Source organism: Mesoplodon bidens (assembly GCF_964165515.1).
Source record: "Mesoplodon bidens genome assembly, chromosome: 8".
In the NCBI taxonomy this organism is placed as follows: Eukaryota; Metazoa; Chordata; class Mammalia; order Artiodactyla; family Ziphiidae; genus Mesoplodon; species Mesoplodon bidens.
The window spans coordinates 29,942,826-29,965,968 of record NC_138165.1 but is presented as its reverse complement, the minus strand read 5'-3'; the positions used below and the strand labels follow the sequence as shown (position 1 = coordinate 29,965,968).

The 23,143-nt window shown below is 40.6% G+C and overlaps 1 protein-coding gene across 3 annotated transcripts in view; it reads left to right on the top strand.

Moving 5' to 3' along the window:
- Positions 1-23,143, top strand: part of CERS6 (ceramide synthase 6) — a 341,889-nt gene that overhangs the window by 255,899 nt on the left and 62,847 nt on the right. For all 3 annotated transcript variants that reach the window (XM_081242625.1, XM_081242624.1, XM_081242626.1), the window contains exons 5-6: positions 3,690-3,740; positions 6,234-6,326. In XM_081242625.1, coding sequence (XP_081098751.1) covers positions 3,690-3,740; positions 6,234-6,326 — 144 coding nt within the window. The remainder of the gene's footprint in view (positions 1-3,689; positions 3,741-6,233; positions 6,327-23,143) is intronic.

The window sequence follows — 23,143 nt, the reverse complement described above, 5'->3', positions numbered from 1 at the left end:
ACTTACAATGTTGCTATGAGAATTAAATGAGATAATATGTATAAAATACTGTAAAATCTGTAACGTGCTTCATGTCATTATTTAACTGTATATGTCTGAGGGAGAATAAAGTGAATCTTACATTATTGAAATACTAAGATTTGAGAATCATTGGGTTTTTGGGTTTTCCAATGTTGATAATGTCCCCTGATATTGTAATGCCATGTAAAAGAGGCATTTCTATTTTCAGAAAACGTACTTGAATCACGTTGCACTGTCCTAGGTACAGAGCTTTTCTCTAATTATGTAGGAAGATGCTAGGCCCATCCTTCTAAAATGAGGGTTTTCAGTGTATTTTTTCATAACCATTATTCTTTCTTGACATCTAAATATTGCAGCTTTTTATGTTCTTAATTATGTTACTACCTATACAGATTTTGATATCAAATGAACATGGAAATGATTCTTAAAAAGGTATCTGGAAAAACTGATTTAAAAAACAATAGGTTTATGGTACCAGTTGAAACTAAAGATGCTATACCTAATGCATTAAATATAAGCAGCCAATCCAGATTCATATGGTAGTGTTGAGCTATTAGAAATTAGGAGAATCACCATTTCATGGACTTGTCTTTTCATCTGTAAATTGGGAAAGATAGTGTTTGTTCTGTCTCAAAGAGTTTTGGGAGCCATAACATGAGATCCTAGAAAAATGTAGCACATAGAAGATGATATTAATATCTAGTATTGTCAAAGTAGGAAGTATATGTGAACACGCATTGTGAAATAAGTATGTGAAAGTGCTTACTTAAATGTTTGGCAAACAAGCTTGCAGGCTGAGCTATGGCCTTGGTAGCCCCATCAAATTCTCAGTGTTCTTTGCTCCTGCTTCAAGTGGGCGGGACCCACTGAGAGACAAAGACTCACCCCCTGTTTCTGCAGGTCAGTCGGGTTTCTGCACATGATACAAGCATGTCTAGGTGATGCACATCTGATGCATCCAGGGATAAGCCTGGGTGTTAGAAGAAAACCAAGGAGCCAAGAAGCTCACAGAGGAAGGGAAGCTCTAAATGATGGATTTTCCTGGGTCACTGGGAGGCGTACCTTTGCTCTCCCGCCTGTGACGGGAAGGATGACTGTATTGGAAGAGATTCCTGCTGTGTCTTTAGAGGCAAGCACGCACATGCCCTGTGGGCTTGGGACTGATGCATTCAGAAAAAAGACTACGAGGCTTTTTATAGGTGTTGCATTTCATTCTGCATTCCTTCTCATTAGCATTCAGTAATGAAAGCTGAACTGTCAACTTGAGTGTCTCATCCTGGAGGGATAAACATAAGAATATGACATACGTTTTCCTCAGGGACTTTCAGCTAATTGTAGAGATAGTAAACAATTTTATCAGAGAGGAAGGTAATAACTAACATTTGTACTCTAAGGTAGATTTTGCTATGTTGTGCCCACATTTAAAAATAATGCATATATGTGTGTGTTTAAAAAGAAATCTATCCATATGTGCATGTATATCTATATTATATAGAAAAAAAGGCCCCAAATGGGCTGTACATTAAAATGTTAATAGTGATGAGAATTCAAATTATTTTTCTTTTCATTCTTTTCAATATTTTCTATATCTTCCTCAACGGACATGTGTTGTTTATATAAGTTAATAACCAATTATGCTTCTGAAGCCTCTGCAGCATTTTTATACATGCTCTCATTTGATCCTCACCATCACCCTGGAGGTCGGTCACTCATAAACCTCAGTGTCATGGACATGAGAAATGGAGGACACAGACAGACAGACAACTCAGGCACCAAGGAAGTTAAGTGCAGAGAGATTACGTGATACGTACAGCGTAGCACGGGTAGCAAATGGCGAAAGCAGGAAAAATGGAGGGAGAATCAGGAGTGCTTGAATGAAAGGGGACTGTAAAGATCCCTGGACATCATTAGGTTTAGGGCATGGCATGGCTTTTTACTTCAACCTGGCTCCCTAAACTGAGGCCTGGTTCAGTTTTTATCGGACTCAAAGTTAGGGTCACAGTGGCTATGATCGTCTTTGAGACCAGACAGTCTAAGTTTGATTTCCAGCTCTGGCCCTGCCTCACTAATTAACCTGGATGGTTAATTACGGACTCAGGGCCTCAGTTTACCCATCTGTAAAATGAGGCAAATACTACTACTAGTTACTGGAAGGATTAAATGAGTTCATACATGTGAGATCCTTTAAAAGTATATGGGACAATCTTAAGAGAAACAACTTTTTTTTTTTTTTTTTTTTTTGCGGTACGCGGGCCTCTCACTGTTGTGGCCTCTCCCGTTGCGGAGCACAGGCTCCGGACGTGCAGGCTCAGCGGTCATGGCTCACGGGCCCAGCCACTCCGCGGCACGTGGGATCCTCCCAGACCGGGGCACGAACCCGTGTCCCCTGCATCGGCAGGTGGACTCTTAACCACTGCGCCACCAGGGAAGCCCTGAGAAACAACTTTTTAATTGGTTAAATAAATAACAGATCATGAAGGAAAACCCTCAAAAAAAAGTGTATGGTCACAAGGAGGACTCAACAAATACTAGCTAATATCCTCCTCATCCTCATCCTCATCCGCATCGGTGCAGGGCTGATGAGGACCATGGTGGGTAGAAGGATATCTCTGTGGCTTTCAGAGAGACAACTACATTATCCTACTGCAGAGGCAGCAACTTTTGATCTTACAGGGCCTGGGACAAGATACGGAGGTTAGGTCAGTACAAATATATCTGACATTAAACTCTCAATGACAGTATTATCATTTTGAGATATATAAACACAGACTGTATTAATGATAGATTATGTTTCTTAATAGTTAGAAACATACTGATGTGTATCAAATGTGTATAGATCTATACCACCAAGTACTGATAGCTATAGATCAGGAATGCAAAAAGAATGATAAAGCTAATACAGAAATATGAGAAAGTTTGTGCTGGTATTATGGGATGGTTCAGGTCTCTATTCAAATCCATACCAACCCCTCCCTGTTTATTACAGATGTTTGGAATCTGTGTGTATACTTAGATGTTCTCTCTGATTTTTCAAGGTGGTAAGGCAAGTGATTGCCATTAAATTAAGAAAGATTGTTTTGTCTTCGAAAGACCTTGACCATGAGTCCGAGCGTGGGGTGTACTGTAAGGGTTAATTCCCTCAGGCCTGGAATTAGTCAGAGCTGTCCTACTGGAACAAGAGTGCCTGCCTGCTCTTGACCCCCACTCAATGCGTGAAACAATTGATTAATAATGTTGCTTTGTAAACATTGAGTTGGAGGAGTTTCAAGGAGATTTGCACCAACTGTCAGCATTGTTTATTGATAATAGATTGATCATTTGCAGCTGGTCTTGGTGAGACACTTGAAGGGCTCTGCTGTTGAGGCTGGTTACCTAGCAGGGATGTGTCTACAGGACCAGCAAAATATTAAAAAACACCAGCTAGCACTCTATCCCGGAAGTGGCCTGAAATACTGCCGGTTGAGTTTAGAAGATTACCCAGAGAGAATGTATGATGGAATCCTCATGGCTTTGCTCTCCTATTCCTAATTATACTGAGTCCTTCAGTTCTTACACAGGTAGATTGTTGAAATCGCCAAATACTGGGGGGCCAGAACCGGTCATAAACATCCCTTCTCCCGCTTCTTTTCCAAAACATGTGAAATGTGTTTCTTTGTCATGTTTTTCAGACCCCCTGGCTGTGGAATACAAGGCACTGCTGGTACAACTACCCCTATCAGGTAAGGACACATTACCGTCTGGGTTTTTACGCATGTAAAGTACCTTTCTTAGGTCAGCGCCATGGTTTCAGGCAGGTCCCAGCAGATTGGGCAGCTACTTTGCTTGCCCCCCACCGTACCCCCTGCTGCTTGATGGTGGACACAGCCTAGTGAGAGAGGTAGTTTGTGTTAGAATCAAAGCTTGAGCAGATGGAGAAAGTGTGGAAGGTGCGTTTGCTGGAGAGTAAGATACAATCACTTCAGTAGGTGGATAATTCCTTTTCTTTTTTTTTTTTTTTTTTTTTTTTTGCGGTACGCAGGCCTCTCACTGTTGTGGCCTCTCCCGTTGTGGAGCACAGGCTCCGGACGCGCAGGCTCAGCGGCCATGGCCCACGGGCCCAGCCGCTCCGCGGCATATGGGATCTTCCCGGACCGGGGCACGAACCCGTGTCCCCTGCATTGGCAGGCAGACTCTCAACTACTGGGCCACCAGGGAAGCCCGGATAATTCCTTTTCTAACAGCCAGTCTGCTTTGGGTCACTGAGGACCGGATAACAGCCCTGGCCTGTCTCGGCAGCTTGCGGGCAGAGCTCAAGGGAGGAGCTGGAGCTGGCGTGCTGAGTTTGGTTCACTCTGTGGCTTAGGAGCGGCCTCTAAAGATGTAAATAAAGCACTGTTTCCTTGAACTCAGAAAAATGGGCTTGTCCCATTACATGTAGACAAAAATAGCATCATTGAAAATGAGATTAAAATCATATCCCAGACAGGGAGCATTTCAGATCCCTGCCCACAGACATACCTTTGCCTCTGTCCATGAATTCAGTAATATTAGCATGTGTTGTGGTCCCTAGCTCAGTTACTATTTGAATATCAAAGCCGGGACTGTTCTTGAAATTTCTTGCTGAAACATTTCTAGAATTTCTAGTCCATTTGGGATATATTATTTAAGAGAAACAAATACAACCAGGTATTTTAGTGATAAAATAAAGAGATGGACATTGTGATAAGCAATTTGGATTTTTGAGTTTGGGATTCTTTGGGTTGTCTTTTTAGAGGCATTTGGTGTAACAAAGTTAATGGGAGCAGGTGTGCCCTGCAACTTCTCTATTACACACAGTGTTGCAACAGGGGGTAGGGTCTGGTGTTGGCTACCCCTTGGGTAGGTTCAAGGCTAGGGACATGTTGAAATGGGGATTCCAGTTTGCATTTCCATCTCTTTCATGTAGTGTATTCAAATTAAGAAAGACTAAATCAGCAACATGACATGGTCAGAGAGAGCTGAACATTCCAGGGCTATCTGATCAAGACTAAAGCAACGTTGAAAGCAATGACTTACTGTACACAATTGTAATTCACAGGCCCAAGTGCTGTTTACTATCTTAAATACTTGGAATATTGTCATTTACCCCTCTCTTTGTGCCCTGTAATGGTATACTGAGTGGAGAGGATCCTGTCCTCGTGTGTTTTGTTGACAAAGATGAATGAGGGGGACAACTGTTTTTCTTGATGTCCATGCTTAGAGTTGGTAGTTAAGTGATTGCCGACTTCTTGCAAAAGTCACTTATTATGCTGCTATTGGTTTACAAAGCATTTCAGTTTCAACACCTTGTGTGCAGCGGTGTGGAGGTGTTCGTGTAATGAGTTTCAAAGGTCTTTCATTCATTCTGGGAAAGCAAGTTGTTTCGTTACAACCCAATGAAACAATTAAAAACAACTCATCAAAAATGTTTTTTTAAAACTCTGTTTTGTATTTATGGATTTATGTGCAAAATAAATATTACTGACTTCCACTGCTTCCCTGAGCTTCTCCCCATTCCTGGACCTGTGAGGCAGGTAGAGCAGGTGTTACCTCCATTTTCTAATACGTAAATGAAGGCCCTACTTAAGCTGTGTAGTGGGGACTCAAACTCAGATTCCCTGGCTGGGCGCCTAGTCTGGTATCTCTTAGCAGCTTCCTTGTCCCCCTGATCTTTTACTAAATGTTTTGAATTATCTTTGTTTTTTCTCTTAATATTTACAATGTACAGGACATTTCCTAAAGACAAGAAAGCTCCAATTAAGGCAGAATTTGAAACTATGTCTCAGTGACCCATATAGTACTCCAGTGTTTTTCACGTTCCCTGGTCCCTGTGCTGTGGAATCTCACAGGAGTTGTCCAGAGTTACTCTTTCTGTGTATATGTTAGAATTTTTTTGCAGGTTGCCTAAGGGAATCTTTAGAGACTCATGTCTAAGTACCATAAATGCAATTGTTAAAATGAGTGGTGAATCGGGTACCAATGCCAAATGCTCATACTGATTGACACTTTTTTAGTTGGAGATGAAACAAAGCTAATGACATCAAGCTGTGGATTATAGGCGTCCTTCAAAGCTCCCTTATCCACAGAGAGAATGGGGCCAGAATTTGTGGAGGCGTAAGACAATGTCACTTTTCAGTACTGAGCTTGAGATGTTTGACACACAGATTTGGTTTCCTATTAATTATTAATCTTGCCTTTTTCTCTTTGATCCTCAGCCACTCACGCCTGACCTTCACTACTATTATATCCTGGAGCTGTCGTTTTATTGGTCTTTAATGTTTTCCCAGTTCACTGATATCAAAAGAAAGGTAAGAGTGGGTGTGTTGTAAAGGGCTTGTAAACAGGTGTCTTTCATGGCCCCAGGCAGATGGATGTAGAGTCTCAAAGGCACTCACTTCTGTTCTCCCATCAGTACTGCATTAGTACAACTTTCGGCATTATTACAGAAAATTCTCTACTTTGGTTTGTGCTGTTTTATATTTTATTTCTATTGTCTCTTCACTCTCCCCCCACCAAACCTAGTGTTCTTTTCTCCATGAAAAAATATAACAGTGAATCTTAACAACATTAATTTCCTCTCAGTCTGATTCACAAGTCCCTTTATTCTCCAAATTAAAGAAGAAAAATTGTTCTGTAGCTCCTGGGGAGAGAGTAAAATCTCAATGTTCCAGCCCTACAGAATGAAGATTTCCCCAATTAAACAGTTATCTAATGTCAAAATACATTAGGAAAACACAGCATTCCTAAGCGAACTGTGATCTGGTTTTCACCCCTCCCCTCCACTGGAATAGCTTTTGCTGAGGGTACTCTTGACCTCTTAAGTGTTAGATCCACTCATTCTAGTTCTCATCCTACCAGCTTCTGGGCAGAATTGGCACTTATGACTATTCACTTTTTTTTTTTCCGTGAAGCTATTTTCTCCAGGTTCCCATATTTGCATCATTCCTTCAAGTCATCTTTGCTGGTCTCCACCCCAGTGCCCCGTGCTCTGCATACTTGCGTGCACTAGGGTCTGGTCCTAGATTACAGGACGTCATCTCCCTGGGTGATCCAGGTTCATACACTCCAGCACTGTCAACCATAACTTCTATACCAGTAACTCCCAAATGGTTCTCTCCTGTCCCAAATCCTCTCTGGGTCCACACTTCCACAAATCTAATCATAAGTGGTAGTATTGTGTTCTTCTTGTTATTTTATCATTCAGTCCTCACAACCGCCCGAAGATCCAGACTGATCACTTATTATTTATTTTCCTTTTATGAATGAGGAGACTGAACCTTACAAAGTGCTCCCGACTGAACACATCATCTTGCCCTAGTCTTGTTCTTCCTCCAGTGATCTTTATCACGGACAGTCATGTAAGCTAGAAGTTTTCCTTCGCTCTCCTCTTTGCCACCCCTTGTACCTACTTCCTTAGTATCACTGACACGTTTAGAGTCCTCTTTACTTTGGCTTAATCTGTTACAACGGCCTCTTAAATGGCACTCCTATCTAAATAGTCATTCTTGTCTTCCTGCCATCTAAGAGTTATGTTTCTCAAACCTTAAAGACAAAGCCAAACTATTTGGAGCGATATTCAGGGTTGTCACCATGATTCAAACCCACCTCTCTAGTTTTATCGCCCACCCTTCTCTCCCTCTTTTGACACACACATATGTCTTAGTTACAGATATCTTCTCACCATTGTTCAAACACATTTTTTTCCCATAACATCTTTGTTTTTTACAAGACCTTGCCTGTGGCTAGAATCTACTCTATTCCCCTTCCTCCTAGACCAGACCAAGCCCCAAAGCAGTCTCTTCTTTGAAGCCTTCTTCATTCCCATGGTTTTTGACCACTTCTTCCTCTGTGTTTAGTTTACCAGTGCCCAATACTTACCATATTGTACTTTTTAATGGTATGGTGACCTGCCTCTCTCCCTTCACCAGACTTGGAGGGCAAAGAGCAGGATATGTTCATCTTTGTATCTCTCGTGACTGTCAGTGCACCTGCTTATGGTGGGGCTCAGTAAGTTTAGGGTGAATGAATAAATGGACTCATCAGAATGTCTTCTCCCTTACTCATGGATATCTCCCAGGCTCCTTTGCAAACAGGACTGTGCATTGTGATAGAGCACAATACTATAACATTCCATTTCTTGGTTAGATCGGTAATCTGCCAAATTGCAAAATATCCACGTGGCAGCTGAAAAGCATTTAGGAGTCTACAGCCCTAGTACCTGCATCGCCTCCCCCAGGTACGCTCCTGCCACTCTCCTATGGCAGTGGCTTACTTGGTTGGCAAAAGGCTGTCTTTCCTGACAGCATGGTCTTAATGTGGTATATGTCACCTGATTCTCAGAAGTAGATGGTCCCTGCTGCAAGAGCTAAGGCTTAGGCATAGCAGATAACTCATTGACACACATAATTTGTGGTTCCCTTACTCATTGCACCAAATGTTCTGGGTCCATTTCTCAAAACGTTTAAAGATCCTTTAGTGATGATATGCCAATTAGATCTCGTCTCTCTTATATGAGGAGCCTTGTTCATTCCTGTGGTCAATACTTGTAGACTGATGGTCTCCACTGTGCCAGGCCCATTGTGCATTTTATTTATTTATTTATTTGTGAAATCTTTAATTGTGGGAAAAATACAAAACATAAAATTTACCATCTTAACCATTTTTAAGTGTGTAGTTTAGTAGTGTTACGCACATTCGTGCTGTTGTGCAACCAGTTTCCAGAACCCCTTTCATCTTGTAAAACTGAAACTCTCTACCCATTAATCAACAGATCCCCATTCCCTCCTCACCCAATCTCTACTCCTGGCAACCACCATTCTACTTTCTGTCTCTATGAATCTGACGACTCTGCGTACCTTATTTAAGTGGAGTCACACTGTATGTGTCCTTTTGTGACTGACGTATTTCACTTAGCATAATGTCTTATTCATCGTGTTGTAGCATGTGTCAGAATTTCCTTCCTTTTTAAGGCTGAAGAATACAGATTGTATTTTCTTTTGAGGAGCATTTTTTCCAGGTAGTCACAGAAAACAGTTGTATAACAAAGAAGGAGGTTTGACTATTCTTCTGGTCTCGTAGTTGGGAAAATTGATGTACGATGAACTTATGTAAAATTTTCAAGGTTGTGCAATGTGGGAATCAATTAGAGCCCAAGTTTACCAAGCAAAGTTCCATGATTCACTCATAGATGAGATATTGTCCACAATTCTTGCATTGTGTTGCCTGGACATGCTCCTGACATTAGAGATAGTAGGCCTTCTGCAGTTCTTTGCCATTTTATTAGTTCCTCTTTTGCTTAATGAGAATTAGGGATGCCATCTCAAGTCAAAGAGATTAATGAAAGCAAAACTAACTGTTACTTGGCCCCCAAGAGCCTAGTCCTAGGGAGCCGTTGCTGCACCAAAAGTCACCAAGCCCCTTCTGCTTGCTTGAGCTTCCTAACATGCATTTACCATGTCTTTTCACTGAGCCAAGAGGACTCATAGAGGCTTTGTTATTTTAAGCCAAATGACCATCTTCTTAATAGTTATTATAAGTGGATTATTTTCAAGGGTCGAAGTGTATAATTTTGTATGGTTTTAACTTATCTTGCATCAGTGTAGAGAAGGCCTTCAAAAAGGGGCATTTTTGCAGTGAGGTCCATGGAATTGATTTAGGCCTGTACATATTGTCAATGTTTATAAATTAATTATACATACATTTTCCTGGTCAACGCTAATAGCTTATTGTAGCCATCTGGCACCTCTCCCTTCTTCCCTTGGTCTGAGTACCTTTGCAGGTTCATGGTGCAGCTGGCTTATTCTTGTTTCTTGCACAAAATGGGAGTTTGGCCACTACCGTACGTGCTTGTTACTCCACACAGGTTTTAATAAGGAAGGCCTTCTCCTCCGTTGCCATCTCTCATTAACGAGTTGTAGCCCTTGCTTTTCTCTTTCGCATCTTGCTGACTGTCACTGCGGGTCCCTGGTGGTTCCCTCCTCACTGCCCTCCCACCCGGAGGATGTGCCATTCCAGCCATCAGCGAGGATTTATGGTATATTCTCCTGCCAAATACATCCCCACCTTCTATGTTGCAACTGTTAACTAAACCCTCACCCTCTAAAAACAGCCCGCCTCCTAATTATAGAATAGAGATGTTTGAAGACATCCATTGACAACAGAGCATGGAAATCAACTTCTGAAGGCTATCTGTAGGGTTGTTAAATAGAAAGGTTATAAAAATATTTATACAGTTGCCCTATTAAGTGACAGTGAACTTGAACAGCCATTTTCAAATAGCCACCAGAATTCATAAACGTTTGATCCAAATGCACGCCTCCAGCTGTTGGAATCAGTACCTTAAAATATGAAGTTCAGAAATAACTCTTAGTGACTTAATTGGTTCATGAGTCTTTCTAAAAATGGCTTTTATATTCACAAACTCTTCCCCTCTAGAAAAGTCCTAGTATTGCCATCTTTTCTTTTCTTTTTTAAATTGCTCTGTTTCCAAATAGAATCTGGAGTTTAAAAATGATTGGAGAACTTTCATCCCTGTGGTGACAGAATGCACTGTCTCTCTTGATCATTTCCAGGGTTGGTACTTATTTGGTCAGTGATGATATACATACTGTTAATCTCCACAGAGGGAAGGGACTAGCCAATATGTAGTCATTTAATATAATGGACTTAAAATTTAAGTATTCTATTATATGCCACCAAGGTATATATATATCTTTGAAGATTTTTCCTTCCTTCCTTACTTTTTACTTCTTTTTTCTGTCCATTCCTCTCCTTCCTTCCCTTCCTTTCTTCCTTCCTCTTTTGTAAAAAGAAATCGTTAAGGTACCTTATTCAAAAACAATAGGTATATTCTTGGTATTCAATATTGTTTGAATCACCTTTTATTTCCCAAGGCTTAATATTTATGAAGATTCTGTCTTTTCGCACCTGTTTACAAAATGAGTATTTCTCCTGTACATCTAAATTTTCTAATGGAAGCTAATAAATATGACTGTGATGGAGCTCAGAACAGCTTGCTTGTATCCAAGCCCTGTGTCCCTTTTAACTAAGCTGCTGTTTGGCTTGATGGCCTGGGCCCTTGGCCAGTGAACCTTGCTCATGTTCAGGGTCCTTTGCAGGAAATCATCTATGGCCGAGTTCCAGGGCCCAGCTGGTGAAATCAGCTTGTTGCTCTTTTGGTCTTTAACCTGAGAGAAAATCTACATCTCATAAAAGATCCCTAACAGAGAGAGATGATGATGGATAAGTTTAGCAAGAAACTTACTGACAGGCTTGTGTTTGCTCTTTAGTAACTTTCATAGAAAATAACTGGTGTTCATTGCTAGGAGTGCTTCAGCTGCCTTTTGAGGGCTTGCATTGCTCCAGATCTTTCCTGCTTCAATTAGCTTTAGGGTAAAAAAAAAAAAAAAAAAGTGTGTTTTAATCATTTAATAAGGAAGCAGTATGGCATAGAATTAAATAAAACAATGTCCATGAAACCATCTAGTACAATGCTTGACAGAGCTCAGAGCAGTACCTAGCACATAATGACCAAAATTTGGTTGAATCAAAACATAGTGCTAAGACCAGAAACAAATCAAAAAACCTCCCAAACTAGTGATCACAAATTTTTGTATTTTTGGTCAATTAAAGTGAACAAAATTAATTAGGAAAAGGGACTAACTTAAGGTTGCCAACCTTTTACTTTTCCTAGTAAGGAAATTTTAAAAGTACCTACCACTTACTACCATCAATTCATAAAAGAAAGAACATGTTAATATTTTAAAGGAGAAAAGGCACCTTGTAATAAAGGACAATCCTTTCCATTTATCATTATGAAAAAGTTTTTATTTCTCTCATTTTGTTCTAGACTGGGGGAAAATTATGGGTAATATGGCTTCTTAGAGGTTAAAATCATGGGCTCTGGAGTCCATCTACCTGCCCAGCACCGCTTCTAATTTGGTGTGACCTTCAGCAAGTTACTTTACCTCTCTGTGCCTTTGTGTCCTGATCCAAAGAATAGAGTTCATGTAACTGACCTCATGGGAGTGTTGAGGGCATAAATAAGTGACACATGCTGTTGAAACAGTGCTTGGCACATAACAAATGCACCATGTATGTTAGCTGTTACTGTAATCATTAATGCGATTCACCAAATATTGCCAGCTCTCTACTCTCAGGCACATGAAGGATTGTACTCAGCCAGGCCCCTTCTTGTGGTTGTATGGGGCCATGTCACTGGTAGGCTGTAAGCAGAACTGACTCCCGTCAGTAATGTAATGTAATTGCTGGTGTGAGACCCACTAGAGTCTCTTTTCCCCTCTAGTACAGCGATTGGTAACATTTGAGATGGAGGCTGCTCCATCAGTCTGGGTCCCTAAGTGATGGTGATAAACAGAGTGCCCTTTGTCCAGCCAATTGGTAACATGTAGTAAATAAGAAACAGGCCTTTGATATAAACCACTGAGATTTTAAGGGCTTTGTTTTTGCCTCATAACCTAGCTTATCCTGACTGTGCAGCTATTATTAATAATCTGGCTGATGATCATCTCCTAGAACAATTTTTGGAAATCATTTGTCTATATAGCAGTTCTCAAAGTGTGGTCTGCAGACACCTGGAGATTTCTGAGACCCTTTCAGGAGATCTGCAACATTAAAACTGACTTCATAATAATACTAGGATGTCATTTGCCTTTCTTACTGCATTGAAATTTGCACTAATCGTGCAAAAGTAACGGCAAAACTGCTAGCAGTGGCACCAAACAGTATGAGTAGTTTTGTGTTCCTCACTGCCATGTGCTTGCAGGAAGAAAAGAAAAATGTCAGTTTCACTTGAGAATGCTCTTGTTGAAGCAGTAAAAAGTGTTAATTTGGTTAAATTTCTATTCTTGAGTATACATTTTAAAAATTATTTTGTGTGATGAAATGGGAAGGAGGCATAAAGAGCTTCTGTGGCAGAACACTGTACAATGTGCTCAAGAAAAATCATGTGTAGTTAGTGGTTTGCATTGAGGGACGTACTAGCTGCTTTTTTCCCCCAAAGAATCTTATTTTTACTTGAAAGAATGACAAACTATGTTTATTCCAACTTGTATGTCTGGTAGACACATTCTTGAAAATGCACAAAGTGAACTTGTCAAGGTTGTTTCAAGTAAAACCATTGACATTATTGGTTGTCAATGATACAACTCAATTTTTCAAGAAAAAAATTAGATTTTTAGAAAAGCTTATGTCCACCAGCAAGACCTTGATAGCGTCTCAATACTTAAAGACTTTTCTCATGAGATTGATAGTGATGTTAGTAAATGTGATTTTTAAAATACTATATGGCAATCTGTTTCATTAACTCTGTGAGCCAATATTTTCCAAGTGACTAATGCATGATGCTCCAAAATTATGCCTGAGTGAAAGATCCACTCGAAGGTCAAGACAGACCAAAGGATTTTATATAATAGATATGAAAAGTTTATTGATGTAGTTTTCAATTCCACATTGCAACTAACCTTTAAGAATATCCCTCTTGTCGAGTTTTGGTACAGTATCAAGAAAGAATATCCATAACTATCTGAAAAGACTATTAAGGTACTTCTCCCTTTTCCAACTGTGTGATACCAGATTTTCTTTATATACTTTAACCAAAATAACAGGGAAACATATTGAATATATATGCAGTATGAGAATCCAACATGAGTCAGACATCAGAGAGATTTGCAATCATGTAAAACAAGTCTACTCTTCTCATGATTTTTTTTTAATTTTGGAAAATATTTTTCATAAATATATTATGTTAATTAACATATAATGAACTTCATTTAAAATAAATGAATAAATGTGTTTTACATGTTTTTTAAATTTCTCAGTTTCCATATCCAATGTGGTAAATACTGATAGATATGACCCACATAAACGAAAACTTTTTGGTGTCCTCAATAATTTTTAAGAATATAAAAGACTCCTGAGACCAAAACATTTGAGAACTGCTCATCTAGATTATTTTTAAGTCTCTCCTAAGGAGATGACTCTCGGGTAGTGCCTCAGATTGTATCAGCGTCTCCTTTCTTTGCTTGAAAAGCTAAAATCACTCCAGATGACATCTGAACATCCCGAGAGGGATGGAGGATGATGTAGAATTCTCTCTGTGTAACCCCAGTGCTGCTACTTGCAGACACAGGCAGGCAGGCCACTTAACCTCTTTCACAGAGGCACCAAGGTGTTCTGTCCACTTGTGACTGGAGTAGCAATATCCTGCCCTCGAAGCTTAGGTTTCTTCCGAGGCAGATATTCCTGACTCTGGGTCCTCTGTCCTGTTTCTTTCTCACTACAGTGAACTTCAGAATCAAAGAAGGGAAGAAGAGGCAGTTCATTTTAGTAAGCCACCATTTGTGGTGAAAGCATTGCAACCTAGGGCTGTGTGCAGGCTGGTGAGCCAACAGTGGAACAGCATTGTCTGGAAAAGAAAAAATATTGTATGGGGCAATTTTATGAGATTTTATTCAAAGGCTGCCTCAACTAGTAGCTTATTCCAGCAATCAAACTCCCAGGTGCCTGGCCAGGAGAGAGGCTCTTAAGTGTCTTTAGATCTCACAGTTAGATGACCAGCCCCTGGACAGCCCTGGGGCAGTGCAGTGGCACATACTGCTCTCCAGGGCATGAAGGGTGACAGCAGGAACCTCTTCTTCCAGCGTGGTGCAAGGGGCCACATCATCACCACATTACAGAGAGACCTACTCCTAGGCCCACACAATGCTGCTGGTCCAGGGCTCTGGGTCCTTAAGTCTGGAGCCTCAGGGATCCCACCCTCTCTCAGGAGGTGCCACTGACGCTTGGAAGGTCTCACTTTCATTGGGAGATTTAGTCATTCTGCTTCCTTTGGGGGGGTTTCCCATAAGTCATCCTAGGAGTCTTGGGAAAACACCTACTTTGGCTTGTTATGGCTCTAACTCCCTGACTTGGTGAATTCTCTCCATTTCTATCCCCTTAAATATAAATAGACCCATCTCATATCGTTCTCTTCGGCCTCCCAAGAGGAGGAAGCTCTTCCACTCATGGCTAATCCTCACCTTTGCTCTTGATCCCCCTTTTCTTCCTGTCTTCTAGAAATGACCTTGTTCTATCTGGTAGTCTCTCACTTACATGTGTTTTCAAAAGTGTCTTTGAGAGAGGACCTTCAAGATGGTGGAGGAGTAAGACGTGGAGATCACCTTCCTCCCCACAAATACATCAAAAATACATCTACATGTGGAACAACTCCTACAGAACACCTACTGAATGCTGGCAGAAGACCTCAGACCTACCAAAAGGCAAGAAACTCCCCACGTACCTGGGGAGGGCAAAAGAAAAAAGAAAAAACAGAGACAAAAGAATAGGGACGGAACCTGCACCTCTGGGAGGGAGCTGTGAAGGAGGAAAGGTTTCCACACACTAGGAAGCTCCTTCACTGGCGGAGATGGGGGGTGGGGGGGACGCATCGGAGCCACAGAGGAAAGCGCAGCAACAGGGGTGCAGAGGGCAAAGTGGAGAGATTCCTGCACAGAGGATCAGTGCCAACCAGCACTCACCAGCCTGAGAGGCTTCTCTGCTCACCCGCTGGGGCAGGCGGGGGCTGGGAGCTGAGGCTCAGGCTTCAGAGGTCAGATCCCAGAGACAGGACTGGGGTTGGCTGCATGAACACAGCCTGAAGGGGCTAGTGCGCCACAGCTAGCCGGGAGGGAGTCCAGGAAAATGTCTGGACCTGCCTAAGAGGCAAGAGACCATTGTTTCAGGGTGCGCGAGGAGAGGGGATTCAGAGCACTGCCTAAACGAGCTCCAGAGACGGGTAGGAGCTGCAGCTATCAGCGTGGACACCAGACATGAGCATGAGATGCTAAGGCTGCTCCTGCAGCCACCAAGAAGCCTGTGTGCAAGCACAGGTCACTGTCCACACCTCCCTACCCGGGAGCCTGTGCAGCCCACCACTTTCAGAGTCCCGAGATCCACGGACACCTTACCCAGGAAAACACGTGACACGTCTCAGGCTGTTGCAACCTCATGTTAGCCTCTGCCGCCGCAGGCTCACCCCACATTCCATACCCCTCCCTCCCCACGGCCTGAGTGAGCCAGAGCCACCTAATCAGCTGTTCCTTTAACCCCGTCCTGTCTGAGCGAAGAACAGACGCCCTCAGGCAACCTACACGCAGAGGCGGGGCCAAATCCAAAGTTGAACCCAGGATCTGTGCGAACAAAGAAGAGAAAGGGAATCTCTCCCAGCAGCCTCAGGAGCAGCAGATTAAATCTCACAGTCAACTTGATGTACCCTGCATCTGTGGAATACCTGAATAGACAACAAATCATCCCAAAATTGAGGCGGTGGACTTCGGGAGCAACTGTAGACTTGGGGTTTGCTTTCTGCATCTAATTTGTTTGTAGTTTTATGGTTATCTTAGTTTAGTATTTAGAGCTTATTATCGTTGATACATTTATTTATTGATTTGGTTGCTCTCTTCCTTTTTTTAATATATATATATTTTTTCTTTTTCCTTTTTGTGAGTGTGTATGCTTTTGTGTGATTTTGTCTGTATAAGTTTGCTTTTACCATTTTTCCTAGGGTTCTGTCTGTCCATTTTTTTTTTAGTATAGTTTTTAGTGCTTCTTATCATTGGTGGATTTGTTTATTGGCTTGGTTGCTCTCTTTTCTTTAATTATTTTTTTTATTTATTATTTTAATAACTTTATTTTATTATTTTTTTCTTTCTTTCATTTTTTTCTTTTCTCCCTTTCCTTCTGAGCCATGTGGCTGACAGGGTCTTGGTACTCTGGCCGGGTGTCAGGCCTGAGCCTCTGAGGTGGGAGAGCCAAGTTTAGGACATTGGTCCACCAGAGACCTTCCAGCCCCTCGTAATATCAATCGGCAAGAGCTCTCCCAGAGATCTCCATCTCAACACAAAGACCCAGCTCCACTCAACGACCAGCAAGCTCCAGTGCTGGACAAACCATGCCAAACAACTAGCAAGACAGGAACACAACCCCACCCATTAGCAGAGAGGCTGCCTAAAATCATAATAAGTTTACAGACACCCCAAAACACACCACTGCATACGGTCCTGCCACCAGAAAGACAACATCCAGCCTCATCCACCAGAACACAGGCACCAATCCCCTCCACCAGGAAGCCTACACAACCCACTGAACCAACTTTACCCACTGGGGGCAGACACCAAAAACAACGGGAACTACGAACCTGCAGCCTGCAAAAAGGAGACTCCAAACACAGTAAGTTAAGCAAAATGAGAAGACAGAGAAACACACAGCAGATGAAGGAGCAAGGTAAAAACCCACCAGACCAAACAAGTGAAGGAGAAATAGGCAGTCTACCTGACAGAGAATTCAGAGTAATGATAGTAAAGATGATCCGAAATCTTGGAAATAGAATGGCGAAAATACAAGAAATGTTTAACAAGGACCTAGAAGGACTAAAGAGCAAACAAACAATGATGAACAACGCAATAAATGAAATTAAAAATTCTCTAGAAGGAATCAATAGCAGAATAACTGAGGGAGAAGCACGGATAAGTGACCTGGAAGATAAAATAGTGGAAATAACTTCCTCAGAGCAGAATAAAGAAAAAAAGAATGAAAAGAATTGAAGAGAGTCTCAGAGACCTCTGGGACAATAATAAATGCACCAACATTCAAATTATAGGGGTCTCAGAAGAAGAAGAGAAAAGGAAAGGGACTGAGAAAATATTTGAAGAGATTCTAGTTGAAAACTTCCCTAATATGGAAAAGGAGATAGTCAGCCACATCCAGGAAGCGCAGAGAGTCTGATACAGGATAAATCCAAGGAGAAACACACCAAGACACATATTAATCAAACTATCAAAAATTAAATACAAAGAAAACATATTAAAAGCAGCAAGGGAAAAACAACAAATAACGTACAAGGGAATCCCCATACGGTTGACAGCTGATCTTTTAGCAGAAACTCTGCAAGCCGGAAGGGAGTGGCAGGACATATTTATAGTGATGAAAGGGAAAAACCTACAACCAAGATTACCCAGCAAGGATCTTATTTAGATTTGATGGAGAAATTAAAACCTTTACAGACAAACAAAAGCTAAGAGAATTCAGCACCACCAAACCAGCTTTACAACAAATACTAAAGGAACTTCTCTAGGCAGGAAACACAAGAGAAGGAGAAGACCTACAGTAACAACCCCAAAACAATTAAGAAAATGGTAATAGGAACATACAGATCGATAATTACTTTAAATGTAAATGGACTAAATGCTCCCACCAAAAGACATTGACTGGCTGAATGGATACAAAAACAAGACCCGTATATATGCTGTCTACAAGAGACCCACTTAGGACCTAGGGACACATACAAACTGAAAGTGAGGGTATGGAAAGAGATATTCCATGTATATGGAAATCAAAGGAAAGCTGGAGTAATAATTCTCACATCAGACAACATAGCCTTTAAAATAAAGACTATTATAGGAGACAAAGTAGGACACTACATAATGATCAAGGGGTCAATCCAAGAAGAAGATATAACAATTGTAAATATATATGCACCCAGCAGAGGAGTACCTCAATACATAAGGCAAATGCTAATAGCCATAATAAGGGAAATCGACAGTAATAGAATCATAGTAGGGGGCTTTAACACCCTTTTCACCAATGGACAGATCATCCAATATGAAAGTAAATAAGGAAACACAAGCTTTAAATGATACATTAAACAAGATGGACTTAATTGATATTCATAGGACATTCCATCCAAAAACAGCAGATTACACTTTCTTCTCAAGTGCTCATGGAACAGTCTCCAGGATAGATCATCTCTTGGGTCACAAATCAAGCCTTGGTAAATTTAACAAAATTGAAATCATATCAAGTATCTTTTCTGACCACAGCAGTGTAAGACTAGATATCAATTACAGGAAAAAAAAACTGTAAAGAATACAAATACATGGAGGCTAAAGAATACACTACTAAATAACCAAGAGATCACTGAAGAAATCAAAGAGGAAATCACAAAATACCTAGAAACAAATGACAATGAAAACACGACCCAAAACCTATGGGATGCAGCAAAAGCAGTCTAAGAGGGAAGTTTATAGCAATACAATTCTACCTCAAGAAACAAGACACATCTCAAATAAACAACTTAACCTTACACCTCAAGCAATTAGAGAAAGAAGAACCAAAAAAACCCAAAGTTATCAGAAGGAAACTAATCATAAAGATCATATCAGAAATAAATGAAAAAGAAATGAAGGAAACAATAGCAAAGGTCAATCAACTAAAAACTGGTTCTCTGAGAAGATAAACAAAATTGATAAACCAGTAGCCAGACTCATCAAGAAAAAAAGGGAAAAGACTCAAATCAACAGAATTAGAAATGAAAAAGGAGAAGTAACAACTGACACTGCAGAAATACAAAGGATCATGAGAGATTACTACAAGCAACTATATGCCAATAAAATGGAAAAGCTGGAAGTAATGGACAAATTCTTAGAAAAACACAACCTTCTGAGACTGAACCAGGAAGAAATAGAAAACATAGACAGACCAATCACAAACACTGAAATTAAAACTGTGATTAAAAACCTTCCAACAAACAAAAGCCCAGAACCAGATGGTTCCACAGGTGAATTCTATCAAACATTTAGAGAAGAGCTAACCTGTATCCTTCTCAAACTCTTCCAAAATATAGGAGAGGGAGGAACACTCCCAAACTCATTCTACAAGGCCACCATCACCCTGATAGCAAAACCAGACAAATATGTCACAAAAAAAGAAAACTACAGGCCAATATCACTGACGAACACTGATGCAAAAATCCTCAACAAAATACTAGCAAACAGAATCCAACAGCACATTAAAAGAATCATACACCATGATCAAGTGGGGTTTTTCCCAGGAATTCAGGGATTCTTCAATATATGCAAATCAATCAATGTGATACACCATATTAACAAATTGAAGGATAAAAACCATATGATCAATAGATGCAGAAAAATCTTTCGACAAAAGTCAACACCCATTTATGATAGAAACTCCAGAAAGTAGGCATAGAGGGAACTCACCTCAACATAATAAAGACCATATATGACAAACCCACAGCCTGTATCTTTCCCAATAGTGAAAAACTAAAACCATTTCCACTAAGATCAGGAACAAGACAAGTTTGCCCACTCTCACCACTATTATTCAACATAGTTTTGGAAGATTTAACCATGGCAATCAGAGAAGAAGAAGAAATAAAAGGAATCCAAATCAGAAAAGAAGTAAAACTGTCACTGTTTGCAGATGACATGATACTATACATAGAGAATCCTAAAGATGCTACCAGAAAACTACTAGAGCTAATCAATGAATTTGGTAAAGTAGCAGGATACAAAATTAATGCACAGAAATCTCTGGCATTCCTATACACTAATGATGAAAAATCAAAAAGAAATTAAGGAAACACTCCCATTTACCATTGCAGCAAAAAGGATAAAATACCTAGGAATAAACCTACCTAAGGAGACAAAAGAGCTGTATACAGAAAACTATAATACACTGATGAAAGAAATTAAAGATGATACAAACAGATGGAGAGATATACCATGTTTTGGGATTGGAAGAATCAACACTGTGAAAATGACTATATTACCCAAAGCAATTTACAGATTCAGTTCAATCCCTATCAAATTACCAATGGCATCGTTCACAGAACTAGAACAAAAAAATTCACAATTTGTATGGAAACACAAAAGACCCTGAATAGCCAAAGCAATCTTGAGAAAGAAAAACGGAGCTGGAGGAATCAGGCTCCCGGACTTCAGACTTTACTACAAAGCTACAGTAATTAAGACAGTATGATACTGGCACAAAAAAAGAAAAATAGATCAATGGAACAGGATAGAAAGCCCAGAGGTAAACCCACGCACATATGGTCACCTTATCTTTGATAAAGGAGGCAAGAATATGCAATGGGGAAAAGACAGCCTCTTCAATAAGTGGTTCTGGGAAAACTGGACAGCTACATGTAAAAGAATGAAATTAGAACACTCCCTAACACCATACACAAAAATAAACTCAAAATGGATCAAAGCCCTAAATGTAAGGCCAGACACGATAAATCTCATAGAGGAAAACATAGGCAGACACTCTATGACATCAATCACAGCAAGATCCTTTTTGACCCACCTCCTAGAGAAATGGAAATAAAAACAATAATAAATAAATGGGACCTAATGAAACTTAAAAGCTTTTGCACAGCAAAGGAAACCATAAACAAGACAGAAAGACAGCCCTCCGAGTGGGAGAAAATATTTGCAAACAAAGCAACTGGCAAAGGATTAATCTCCAAAATTTATAAGCAGCTTATGCAGCTCAATATGAAAAAAAAAGAAACAACCCAATCCAAAAATGGGCTGAAGACCTAAATAGACATTTCTCCAGAGAAGATATACAGATTGCCAACAAGCACATGAAAGGATGCTCAACATCAGTAATCATTAGAGAAAGGCAAATCAAAACTACAATGAGATATCATCTCACACCAGTCTGAATGGCTATCATCAAAATATCTACAAACAGTAAATGCTGGAGAGGGTGTGGAGAAAAGGGAGCCCTCTTGCACTGTTGGTGGGAATGTAAATGGATACAGCCACTATGGAGAACAGTATGGAGGTTCCTTAAAAAACTAAAAATAGAACTACCATACGACCCAGCAATCCCACTACTCGTCCTATACCCTAAGAAAACCATAATTCAGAAAAAGACATGTACCACAATGTTCATTGCAGCTCTATTTACAATAGCCAGGACGTGGAAGCAACCTGAGTGTCCATCGACAGATGAATGGATAAAGAAGATGTGACACATATATACAATAGAATGTTACTCAGCCATAAAAAGCAACGAAATTGAGTTATTGGTAGTGAGGTGGATGGACCTAGAGTCTGTCATGCAGAGTGAAGTAAGTCAGAAAGTGAGAGAGTGGCATGGACATATATACACTACCAAATGTAAAATAGATAGCTAGTGGTAAGCAACCACATAGCACAGGGAGCTCAGCTCGGTGCTTTGTGTCCACCTAGTGGGATGGAATAGGGAGGGTGGGAGGGAGACACAAGAGGGAGGAGATATGGGGACATATGTATATTTATAGCTGATTGGCTTTGTTATAAAGCAGAAACTAACACACCATTGTAAAGCAATTATACTCCAATAAAGATGTTAAAAAAAAGAAAAAAGTGTCCTCTTTCACTGCCCCACTCCTTATTGTTGTCTTTCCTCCTGTGCTTGTTTCTGAGAAGCAGCCCACTGTGATCGGAGCCTGAGCTCTGGAGTCACACAGAACTGGATGCAGACCTGCCTGTAGCCTGTCCTTACTGTGTAACTCTCAAAAAATTACGTCGCTTTTCTGTGCCTCAGTTTCTTTATAAATGGCGTTCGAAGAGTACTTAACTTACCTTATGTGGAGGTTGTTGGGAATAAATCTCAGTGTCAGAATCTTTGAAGCCTGAGAATTAGTAGGCAAATCTCAGGGTAGATAGAAGTTCACCAGGTAATCAAGTTGGAGTGGGGCTTGGAGAAAAGAAGAGAATACACAAGAATTCCATCCAGGAAAACAGAAACAAAACCAAAAAAATCCTGAAGGGCCAGAGGCCTGCATGGGGGCAAGAAAGTTGGCAAGTGAATTCTGCACGTAGAGTTCTGTCTGAGAAGGGAGGTGGGGAGCTCAAGCAGCTGAAGGAAGAGGGATTAGAAGAGAGAAGAGAAGACTGATGACAATAATAAGAGTTTCCCGTCACCCCTCCTGACAACTTACAACATAATCCCAACCTGGCTGACCTAAAGGAGACTTTTTCCATCTTCCATCTAAAGCACCAAGTTGAGACCTTGATGGCGTATTGTCATTTGGGACCCCAAGGGCGTTACAGTAGATATGAGGATGATGGCTTTTGCGTCCTGGGATAGTTATGATTTTAGTTGAGCACAGTCTGCCCCCTACTGATCATTCCGGACGTTTTCAACCTGAATGGGTTTACTTGATATCAAGTGTTGCCCTTGCCTTTTTCCTCCTGAAAAAAAAGGAGAATAAAGTTTGTTAACCTGCGTATCACTTAAGACTGTTATGTTGAGTATATTTTAAATGTCTCAGAAG